At 39.0% G+C, this 12,629-nt stretch overlaps 1 protein-coding gene across 1 annotated transcript; it reads right to left on the bottom strand.

Annotated features, from left to right (window-relative positions):
* Positions 1–4,833: 4,833 nt before the first annotated feature.
* LOC105441411 (probable serine/threonine-protein kinase roco11) lies at positions 4,834–12,148 on the bottom strand. The gene is made up of 5 exons (XM_030978757.1): positions 11,950–12,148; positions 11,362–11,556; positions 7,204–7,342; positions 6,287–6,444; positions 4,834–4,956 (listed from the first exon to the last, which is right to left on the bottom strand). The coding sequence occupies exons 1-5, from the start codon at positions 12,127–12,129 to the stop codon at positions 4,834–4,836; spliced, it is 795 nt and encodes a 264-aa protein (XP_030834617.1). The 5' UTR covers positions 12,130–12,148.
* Positions 12,149–12,629: the final 481 nt, after the last annotated feature.

Below are 12,629 nucleotides of genomic sequence, written 5' to 3'. Positions count from 1 at the left end.
GAATAAGTGAAAATGGATAGTAAGTATAAGTAGTTTCGTATCAAATGAGCTCATGCACCCATACATGTTACATGTATTTTTGAAGTTAAATTGCATGTATTTTATTGCAACAACAATATGCTTAAGGCAATACACGGTAGGACACATCAACATTTAGCAAAACGGGATAAGGCGAATACACCCGTCTGCCAGCCGCACAAGGGAATATCCTTAAATTGCAGTCGACTATTTAAAATGATTTGTGTTTTAGACTTCTAGTAAAGAACACACATTTTACTAATACTTATATAGTTTAACCTGACCCTCGGTCTAAAAAAAAAATTGGACCTCGGACTAAGTTAATAATAATAATATTCTAGGTTTATATAGCGCTTGATAAATGTATGATGTCATTACTCTGGTCATCAATTTCAGGCTTGCCTGCACACAATGTATCCACATTCTCCACTCCCTGCGGAGCATTTCAGCCAGCCATTTTACAGTTCCTTATTTAAACCCGATTATGAACAAAAGCCTAAACACAGTATCAGGTTTAAGACAGGGTTGGCAATTGCAAGGGAAATACTGCGAAATACCGGGAAATACTGGGAAATACTCATACGCGTACTAATGAAATTGTATAATGTGAAATAGCAAACAGTAATCTGACTAAATTCCATCAATTACCCTTTAAAAAAAATCCTAGTTAATATTTCAAATAACTTCATGGGTTTCTTAGATTGTTTGTTTGGATATTCTATTCATATTTTAAAGACACACATTCAAGTTATGTTGAACAACCTTCTCATTTAGGTTACCCAGAAGCTGTAAATCTCCTGGCACGACATAAATGTCAAAATCATAACCTACAGAATAGTTGCTAAATTAAATTCTAAAGGTTCTAAATCAACATACACTGTTGGTCACAATGGTGGAATAATTATTTTTACCCCAATTTATTAAATGATTTTGACAATGATTTATTCCTAATAGATCTAGATAATAGTATACATTCTCAGATTTTATTGAATTACAAGTGGGGAATGTTTGTTTTGCGTGACTGCTAAAACATGTGTGTGCTACAATGCTAATCAACTACGGGACCTACGTCCTTAAGTCATAACTGACAGTAATGGGGATTAATACCTCATAAAAGGGCACTTATATAGTACATCGACACGGTTTTGATCCTGGGGGCTCACAGTAACGAGAGCACATTTTTTTTTTTTTTGCTCTCGAAAATTTGAAAATTGTGGCGGTCGAAAAGTCGCTCAGTGCGGGGGGGGGGGGGGGGGGGGGGGGGGGGGGTAGTGAGCACATTTTTTTTTTTTTTGTTCCCAAAAATTAGAAAATCGCGGCGGTCGAAAAGTCGCTCAGTGCGGGGGGGGGGGGGGGGGAGGGAGGGGTAGTGAGTATATTTTTTTTTTGGTCCTCGAAAATTTTAAAATTTGTACCCCCTTGAGCGCCAGGGGGGGGGGCCCAACCCCCAAAACAGGTAAAAAATCATGTGATTTTACGTTATTTTTTTCTTAAGGGAGGAGGCCCAGGCCCCCCCCCCCCCCCCCCCCCCCCCCTGGATCCGCCACTGCTGCCACCCCCCCCCCCACTGAGCGAAATATTGGGTGGCACAATTTTCAAATTTCAGCACACTAAATTTCAAATTGATTTCAAAATTTGGGCCCCCCCCTAAGAAATCCTGAATCTGAGCCTGGTGACCCACTTGTGATTTAAAACCCCTCAGCATATCTAGCCCAGCGTTAGGAATATCATTACAGCTCTTCGTTTTGAAAGCGTCTAACTGATCAAGTGAAAAGCCAAGTGAAAGTTCTAGTCCAAGATATGAATCTAAGTTGAGTTGCTGAGACAGGTTTAACAATTCAATGTCCTCAACATGTTTTCCAGGACATAGTTTGGTGTTCCGTGGAAGTGTTGTGTTTGGACCAAGACTAACTTGTGACCTCGGCAGATTGCTGTATGTAAATACAGGTTATATCAATGAAAATGGTGGTGATCATAATAATGACAACTACATTTTCTACATCGTTTTACCAGGTACCCATCGATTTCTTAAATCTGTAGGCATACTATTCATTACACATGTTACATGATCATTTGATAAAGGTGTTGATCATTTACCTACTACAGAGAAAGTGCGATCTTCAGGTTGATTGCCTCGATCAATGAATACATGAAATCAGAGGTGTTGTGGTCTAGTGGATACGTCCAATAGACCATCATTGATCATGTAACATGTGTACTGTAATGAATAGTATGCCTACAGATTTAAACTTCTCCTTTTAAAAACGGTCCATATTTTGTCCTTGATTCTTCCCTACACCTCATTAAATTATTTTCCCTTCCGTTTCTTGACAACAAAATCTCTTTAATTCATGCAAATACAGAATAGCTACTCTGTATATGGCATGTAGGTTGTTCTATTTTTACAAGGGAATACTAAACCGAACTATCCAAATCAGTCACAAAACAGTTTCAGAAAAATAAGGGAAAGTAATATTGCTCGCAGTCACAGAAGCTAGCAGCAACACAATTTCAGGAAGTTCAATTTATACATGGGCACTGTGAAAGCAGATAATTATGTCCAAATGAACATCTTGCTCTCATGTATCAAATTCACAAAACCGTTGTGGAGTAAAGAAGAAATTATACACGTACTGGCTGTTAAATTTCAATACAAGAAAGTTTTTATCATAATCAAATGACTTCAAATGACATTACTTTTTCATCTCTGAGGATTTTCCCTTTTTCTTGCAAGCTCTCAACCCGGCGTCTGTTTTGAGCCAGGGGGGGGGGGGGGGGGGTGGGGTGGGGGTAGCTTGGTGTAAAACTTATATACGGGGTTAAGACCCCTATGGAACGTAGCATTATTAACTTACATGGGTTGACTGAAGTTTGAGGCCTTGGGCATGCTACAGTGAGATGAAAGGCATGGCGGAGAGTCAGCTTCGAGTTTTTGCCCTTGAAACAACAACAAAAAGTGACACATTTAAAAGTATAAAAACTATCCTCATTGATCTAATCTTACTCCTGACACCAAGTATGATAACAGGTAGCCCCCACTTAATTGACAAAAGAGATAATATTCTATATTAACTTATATAGAATGGTAAGACATTTGTGAGCTCATTGAAAAGACAGCCCACATTCAAACTGAGAAATGTTTAATGCCCTACCAAACTTTGACTTGACTGCAGCCGTAAGGAAGCTATGTAGTCCACACTGGAGTGACTTTCCCTTGAAGCAGTCTTGGAACCGTTTCTTCTTACTGCAAGTTGGGCATAGAAAGCAGACATCGTATTTGATCCTTTTAGCCCACTGCTGCCTAAGGCTATCAAGGGATCTTGTTACGAAGTCCATTACCTGCCATAAAAACACAAACAACACCAAGATAGATATTTTATTTCATTTTTTTTTTTTTTTTGGGGGGGGGGGGGGGGGCATCTTCAAGCTTATTTAACTTTGATTAAAATTCACAACTCACAATAGAGAATTGTACAACGAAAATGTCATTAGGATAGTGCATTGATCACAGGCCACACTGGCTCAATGTCTCTTAACCCGTTGACTACTGGATTCTCCCATTCCCATAGGCTTAACACAGTAGATAATGGGTTAACATAACAAAGTCTGGGACACATGGACATGCATTAATTGCGTTTGCCATTATGGGTGGAGAAAAAAACTTCCTCTCATCTTTCTGATACATAAAAAGTACATATATTTTGAGGTTTGTTTCTCATGCATCTCGAAGGAAATTAATTGTGAACTATTAAAGATAAAGTTGAGTTCTGGTCATGCAATTGTATTGTGAAAGAAACGGTGTGGAATCGATCAGAAAAGGTTGATCATCTAGCATATAAGTATTGGTGTGTATTGCAAGGTTATGGAATCATCAAAATGATAAGAAATTTGGCTTAGTCTTGGTAAAGTTAAAAGCACTGTCCATAGAAAGATGTATATGGGACTACATAAACATGTGGCTTAAGAATCCGTCCCGATTTTTACGTTACATGCCATATTTAGAATATTAAGGCATTTGAAGAGCCATGCTTTTCAGGGAATATTTTTATCTGATGTTCTTCCACACTTGCATTATACAATGATAACGCTCACAAATTATTTTCACCTCTTCCCAGAAATCAACCATTTCTTTAATATTCTCTTGGAAGTTCATTTACAATTGTGCAGTAACCTACTGACACAGAAGAGTTTGAGACAGGTCTACCATTTTGATGAAGTACACAGTTTCACAGTTTGATAGCTAAACCACAACATAAACAGGATGTAGAATATGGCTTTACTTAACCAGACTCAGAAATAGAATAAGAGCTAATCCTGCCTTCAACTGTAGTTGTTTTCTTTAATAGTCAAGTTTTAGTGCCCTTTGGTCTAACTTTACTATCGCCTACTCTAACTGGACTTAAAGTCCCACCACACTTCAAAACATGGACCATTGATGTCAAATCAACTACAGTTTACTCTGCATTACTCAAGTACACATAGATTTTTTGTATGTTAAAGTTTTGTTACCAACCTAAGTAAATCATGTTCACACTTCCTAAGTCGAATTTTGCCTAAGTCAAACTCTTTGTTTGCGGTCCCAACCGATTCTACCTTTGCAGAGTTAACTGTATTTACTTTTTTCTATTAGAAACACACGTTCTATATGACACATCCAAAAACTGTTTACCTGTGCCAGTTTCAATTCTATGGTTCAGAGACCTTTTCAGATGTGTACTGGCAGACAAAAGCCAACTACCAGTTTTCTAATTGAAAACAAAAAGATGAAAGCCGCGTCGCAAATGTCAGAGAAATGGTATGCGCCTCCATCTCTGTTCATTGTACTAATTGAAACCATCCTGTTAAGCTACCTACCTCTTTGACAGCACTTGGGGCTGGAGGTTTATGACTATCCCCATTATGATCAGAATCAGCCACCGCTCCTCGGTATACAGTGACCTGACATATTCAGAATCCAACGTAAAGGGAAAAAGATTAAGAAATTATTTACCGGTATGTGATGGTGTGTAAATGTGTACGGTTTCCCTCAATTTTGAGAGGGTTATTTAATGTATAAAATTATCAATAAATGTATTTATTCTGTGTTCATTTTACAGAGTATGCTCTTAAGCAAACACACACAAACATGATTTGAAGGAGAGCATCTATTACATTATACAATTAAAATACAATGAGGGTTGTCATACTATCAAGCTTTGCTTATTTTGTCAACCCTCCTGTTTGATGTTTTCGATTAGTTACAGCCAACCTTACTTTATTCTACATATATTCTTTTGTCATGTGTAAATTTGCAATGTTTGTTTGTTATATATTTGTAAATATATATTTGATATTCCGAAATTGAACTTACGCTGTGTTTCGATACCATGAACCTTCATATCAAATTTCAGTAGAATCCTTCAAACATTACTAAAGTTATCGAACGGAAAGCAAATTCGCATATTTCATGAGCTATGAACTTTGACCTACATACTCGGAAATTGAACTTAGAACTTAGGATGTGTTTTGATACCATGTACCTTCATCTCAAACTTGTTTCATTAAATTCCGTCAAACATTATTAAAGTTATCGAACGGAAACCAAATTTGCATATTTCATGAGCTATGACCTTTGACCTACATACTTCGAAATCAAACTTAGGCCGTGTTTTTATACCATGTACCTTCATATTAAATTTCATTAAAATCCATCAAACATTACTGAAGTTATCGATCGGAAACCAAATTTGTTACGGAAGGAAGGACGGAAGGACAGAAGGATGGAAGGAAGGACGGACTGCAACGTTACTACCGTATATCCCCTCCAACTTCGTTGGCGAGGGGATAATAACTAAATATAACAATACATTACAAAAGATTAAAAATAGAAACAAGCATTGGACTTGTGATCATATCTTAAATATACTTATTAGCTAAGAATATATGTGTATTTAAAACCAATTAAAAAACATACACAAAGGTTGAGTTATTATCAGTTGCCGCTTTTTAGATTAGAGCACTAAGAACGAGACCTTGATGCTGTATAGCAGGTAAAGTTTTCAGGGTTACACAATGTACTACTTTCAAAGGAATAAGAGACCTGAAGAGCTCTTGGTTGTCTACGTATCGACAGAACGATCTGATCGTCTTCAGGAGAACTACCATAACGTTGCCAGGTTGAGGCTATTTATTGCCTATGAAGGGATCCGATGCGCGGTCTTAAAAACTTGACCTACAATTCAGTATCTCCACCATGACAAAAAAGATATTGCTGATACTTGACTCAGACCTTGATAGTTGCTTCATGGGGAGGTTTCATCTCCAGTAAGGCATGATGCTCTTCATCAAACATTAGACTGATGTGACGATAGAAAAGATTGACTGGTTCCCCATCTCTTTCACCCATCCATCTGACTGCTCTCGCCATCAACCGATGAAACAGCCCATCTTTGGAAAAGGCAAACAAGAGAGATGACCAACAGATTGTGGCTAGTGAAGTTTTGAAAGCACACTAAAAAATGTATTAGCTGCAATAATACTTCAAAACTAAACTCCGACTATTAACAAAGTCGTAACTATGCCTAGTGGTTTCTACACCTGACCACCTTGAAACGTCCTTAATTTGGCAAGACATTAATTTACATTTTCCGCTCTCCACCCAGGTGTTAAAGAAATTCCTTGATTTGCTGGGAGCAACCTACAATCATAAGCCCAGCAGAGCTGGGGTAATATTGGTGCACATTGAGCACCTTGCGTGGTGGATAATTTATGTACACTCCGAAATTATCCAATATTGAAGTGGTTCAAATCCATATGTGAGATGGACATATTAAACTTCAAACTGTGGATGCATGGGTCATCCTTGGCAAGAACCTATAAAGATCATTCAAACTTGTCTATCAAGGCCACTTAAAGAAAATAGAGCAAGTGGCCACTGTTGAAATGTGGTCTTTCTAGACACACATTTATTTTCTGAGGGAGACAAAATACATGGCCACATGTCTAGAATAGCCATGTAACATGGCCATTCTAGACATGTGGCATTTATAGAAAGGAGGCCACTGTAGGCAGGTTTGACTTTATACAAACCTTTGTGCAATATAATTGCCATATAGTCTCTTTGGAGCAAGAAGGGCATTAACTCCACGATACATTACACGTGTTAACATCCTTGTGGCCGTAAACAGATGATGAATTCACCCTCACCTGGTAAAAAGCCTCTGAAGTCCACATAAAAGTCTGTAGAAGATTTGATCCGTTCAATCTCCTCTTGGGGGCATGGTGATGTTAGCCTGGAAGGAACATAGTAGCGCTTCTTTACCACCTTCTCTGTTTCATTTGATACCTAACATATCAAAACATATCCAAACATAAATTAAAAACAAAAAATATACCAAGATAAAAAAAAAGGTTCTTCAAGATCTAAGCAAAAAATAAAGCTTTTCATAATTCACTCATCGTTTCATTTTACACATCCCATTCCTGCTACTAAATTGTTGACCGATTGAGCAATTTTGATTCCAAATTTCAAAAATAGACATTTTGGTACCATTTCTAAAAGCTTTCGAAATTCTACTTAGTCCCTACATTTCACAGCACAAAATAACATTTTCAAAGGAACATGTTTGGAAAGATATAATAAATTAGTTAAATCAGGACTGATTTTATTATTTACTATATAAATCTATGTATGTACCTATTATTGCTTAGCCCTCCAGACAAACAAGCCATCGAGAGAAAACAGTCACAAACGTGTATACCCCCACCCCAGAACCCCGCCAACCTCCAGCTCATGCGCGGAACGCACGCACACCTAATCATCCTCTCACGAGCAGCCCAAGAGAAAACTTGGGACATGTTGCTAGTCAAGGAGAGGGGACGGAGGGAGGGACATAGGTAGATAAATAATAAAATCAGTTCTGATTTAACTAATTTACCACAATAAATCATATGTATCTACCTATTATTGCTTAGACCAACACATATGAAAGCGGGAGGCATGTCCCAAGAAAGGGGTTAGCAGGGGAACCAGGGAAGACGCTGCCGCAAACAACGGCGCTGTAGCAAACGATTCTTCACCTGCCGCAAATCCCTTAAGGAAAAACGGCTGTGAAGGAATCATGAGAAAGTCAAAAGGCAGTTTTGCGGTGAAGCAAAAAAACGCACCATAAAGAGAGCAGCGGGTACCAATACCCGTGGCATGTCCCAAGAAAGAGGTTAGCAGGGGAACCAGGTAAGACGTTGCCGCAAACAACGTCGCTGTAGCAAACGATTCTTCACCTGCCGCAAATCTCTTAAGGAAAATCGGCTGTGAAGGAATCAAGAGAAAGTCGAGAGGCAGCTTCGCGGTGAAGCAAAAGAATGCACCATAAAGAGAGCAGCGGGTACCAATACCCGTGGCAATAGTGAGCCCAAGGCTCGGCACCAGAAAAATGGGTCTCAGGATCCGCAGACTGGGTGTCTCTGACGATGGATTCCCAAGAAGGCAGACAAAGGGCTCATGGGGATAACAAAGAGTTGACTTTCACTGCGGCAAGTCTTGGTTATTTTCAAAAATAAACCAACGCCCATCAGAGACTAAATCTCACTTCCAGTAACAGAGGAAAAATTAGCAAAAATAATCCGCCTTTCAATAGTGCTTCAAACGTCTACAAGGACTCTAAACGCTTGGCAGCACAATTATTACCCCGGACCTCAAATCCAGACCTGCCTGTATTCTGAGAAAGCACCTTTCCCAAAACCTGGGGAGAGGCCAGCAAGAGAATTGAAACTTACAACCGGTCCGAAGGGAAAATCTTGCCACCGGAGAGGCTATCTGCAATCAGATGTGCGGAAGCACATTTGGATGTTTTCCGGTCTCAGAGACCAACCTGCCATGGCGATAACCGCCCTACCTCAAGTGGGAGGCATCTGTCACGAGAGAGAGACCAAGGCAGAGAAAAGCAGGGCGGTTCGCGCCCAGGCCACAAGAGCGAGAGGAGGAATAATCCCGCACGGAACGGACATCCGAACCGAGATAGGATCAATGCTCCAAGGAAGCTCCGAAAACTTAGTTGATGAGAGCTTACATACTACATGGAATGCAGAGGAAGGTACCGCTGAATCCGCAATGGAGACTGTGACCTCACAACAATAGCCAGTGGACCAAAAAAGCGAAGGTTGGAGGCCGCTTTTTTGGAGACCACGGCGAGTGCTGGATAGCGGAGCGGCAACTGGACTTGGAAGTCTTAGCCGACTGTCTCGGGCGAAACTATATCGCCAGTGACAAGAGGTCCCCCAGGACATTATTTTTGATGCTCTTTCGGAAAATGAAGTAAAAAATGAGAAATTCTAAAATTAGATTTTTGATGACGTCACATTTTACCACTCTATACAAAGGCCACTACGAACAAAAGGTCAACGAGCCATCTTAGTGTCAACAAATTATTCTAAATTAGTAGCAAACAAAGGCCGCTATCAACAAAATTTCCTAAACGAGTAGTGAAAAAACCCACTACGAACGAAGGAATCAACAAGCACATATTAAAGCACAAGGTATGCACAAAAATTCTGTAACAAGTTTACAATACAATACACACAGCCGACTAGGCGTAAAAACTTGGTACACGAGAAGTCGTGAACGGGACTGAACAGTATGCACGTCCTTGACTTTTTTCTCTCAATGGCTTCCTTGTCTGGAGGACTAAGCAATAATAGGTACCGGTAGATACATATGATTTATTGTGGTAAATTATGATATCCAAAATAGGACATTGTGGACCCGTTTTCAATCCTGAGTCAATTTGTGCAACAAACCTATATACAAAGCTGGTACATGTCTCTTGTTTTGCTCCTTTATTGTCCGTATATTTCTAGTCACAATATTCTGAGGTTAAAGGTGTGTGTGTGTGTTGGGGTTTTACAGACGTGTATCAATCAAATATGATTATTTACGTCTGGGGACCGACTTTTAGCGTCACCATCCGAAAGACGTGACTCAGTTTCGAACCTGCGTCCTCGGCTGAATCAGTTTGTAACTTCCACTGTTAGCTGGATTATAGGCGCACGCCACAACGCAGTAGTTAAAGGGAAAGTTGAGTTCTTGTTTAAAGGTAATACAAAGTTTTGGGCAATTTTGAAAATTGGGTGGATGGTGATTCTTTACAATTTTGGTATATTTGAATGCCCCTGTGGATGTATTATAAGCACTAGAAACTTTGGCTCCTAAAACACTTCTGCTTTCGAGAAATATTGAATATAAAAATTTACCGGTGCTCCTGGTAAATCTTGATAAATTTCAAATAGCGCCTACGTCCGCACAATGGTGAACCATGAAAATCTCAGAATATGTAGTTGTGATATATAATTTCCAAACGGGAATAGCTAATCGGTCGATTTAGTCAAGAAGCATTGTTCTTTAGCTTAATTAATATCTTGACCTTGAGAGGGAGCTATACAACATAAAGAGTTCATTATTTACAATTTCATAACTTTAGACTCGATTTCAATCGCGACAACAATCACTGAATATTGTAGGATCGCATATGCTTCTAATATGTTCATTTTAATCAAATTCATGACCCCATACCAAAACTTTGTTTTACCTTTAAGACCGCAAATGCCTTTAAAGTGCATGGTTATTGCTCTTATTAATATTTATGACATTTCTAGTGGTCTTTTAGGGCCTAAAATTGCTATAAAGGTAATTTTAGATTCCAAAATGTGTGGAATTGAGCCAATAAGATCATACTGATTCAGCTCCACTTTCAAAAAAATATGTGACCATTAATTAATTAATTAATTAATTAATAATAATAATACACAGGCCGGCTGGTTGTGCGTATTATAAACTACACAAAAAGGCCAACAAATAACCAACATCGGCATTGGCTGGAATAAAACATATAAGGCGCTATCTCGTTTTTTCAACGGCTGGTTCAAATTATCTAATATTTGTGGTAGCACACAGATATTAGAAATGATTATATTTATGGATATTTCAGTCGTCTCTGAACCGATTTTGAAAAAACAAAGATGATTTTTTTCTTTTACATTGTATGTTCTCTCAAATTTGACACTCGGTTGTCTCTTTCTCACAAAAAAGGTTATTTTGTGTAGCGCCCTCTGCAAAGGAACTCAACTATCACTTTAACGTAAAACATGATGATGTTTAGCCCCTGCGATAATTGCTTCGTGGTAATTTCCTATTCCAACAAAATTCCTTACTTCAGCACTGGATCATACAATATACCCTTACTTTAACCCTAAACTGAAATCCAATTTTAACCAGGACCCTAACCCTATACTCTTGATAACATAAAACCTGGGGCATTGCTGCGGGCCGGCCGGAGCACGGGTAGGAGCACCATTTAGCTGGAGATTTACCTCAGTGTCCACTTCATCCTGTTGCTCTTGCTGGAGTCGTTCTACAGGAGCCTCACAGATGAGATCAAACTTGGCCATAAGCTTGACTAAGGCCTCCTTTTGCTCCAAGAAGCTTTGCCACATATGCTGAATCAACCTATCCTCTAAGATACCATCCTTCTCAAGAGAGGTCCAAGCATCACTCACGATCCCGTCCTGGAATTAAAACACAATGTCAACTTAATGGCAGTTGGAATAACTGGACATATGAATATAGTTTGTAAACTACTTCTACATGGTGAGGTGAAAGCTTTGTTACATCAATGTCATACAAAATATGTCATTCTTCTCAATACTCTAAAACTCTGTCTCTTAAGAGACTTCTTTACAGTCTTTTTCACATAGGTCATAGTGGCACACTTTACCGCAATTTTTTAAAAAGTGTACTGTACTTCTAATTTTATATTTTTTAACACATAGATTGTGTCTGAATCCGATAAGGAGGAAAAGATTCATAATAATGTAAAGCTAATACATACATTGTTGATGTATTAAGCTAGCTCTATATAAACCCAGAATATCATTTTCAATGGAGGGGAGGTTTCTTACCCTCTCTGCAGGATCCAGGATGGTTATGACCTGCTTGAAGACATCAATAAGCCACTGAGGATTAAGGATCACCATGTCACGTAGGAGAGACTGGTCGTCTTCAATGCCTCCGTAGTATACTACGTACCCCAGGTCATGGTAGAAGGTCAGCATCGTGAGAAGTTCATGCTCTGAATCCATTCCGACTGGCTTTGACAGTTCCTTGGTCTGGGAGAATTTAAAAAAACGGCTTCAAATTCAACAAATGATTGGTAAACTAGATGGAACTTTGACTGCGCGCAATCTGAAATGATGCCTCCGCCAAAGGGCAATTTACAAATTAAAACGGAAGCAGTTTTTGAAATTCAAGTTTGATTGTAATCCATCTGTCGGTTCTAATGATAATGCGTTCACAAGCTATTTATAGGCATACATATTGAGATTCATGACCTTTGACCTCACGACCCTAAAATCTAATCAGTTCATTGGCTCTGCAAGATACATACAGGACCCAAGTATGGCGATTATCCATCGATCAGTTCTTGAGATAACGCGATCACGAGCTATTTTTGCATACATAATGAGCCCTATGACATTTGACTTCGTGACCCCCAAATCTAATCAATTCATTGGCTGTGCAAGATACTTACATGACCTAAGTTTGGTAGTAATCAATCAATCGGTTCTTGAGATAACGCGAT

Source organism: Strongylocentrotus purpuratus, unplaced genomic scaffold (genome assembly GCF_000002235.5).
Source record: "Strongylocentrotus purpuratus isolate Spur 01 unplaced genomic scaffold, Spur_5.0 spur5_scaffold_1, whole genome shotgun sequence".
Lineage (NCBI taxonomy): Eukaryota > Metazoa > Echinodermata > Echinoidea > Camarodonta > Strongylocentrotidae > Strongylocentrotus > Strongylocentrotus purpuratus.
Note: the sequence above shows the minus strand (reverse complement) of the source record. Positions and strands in the feature narration are given on the sequence as shown.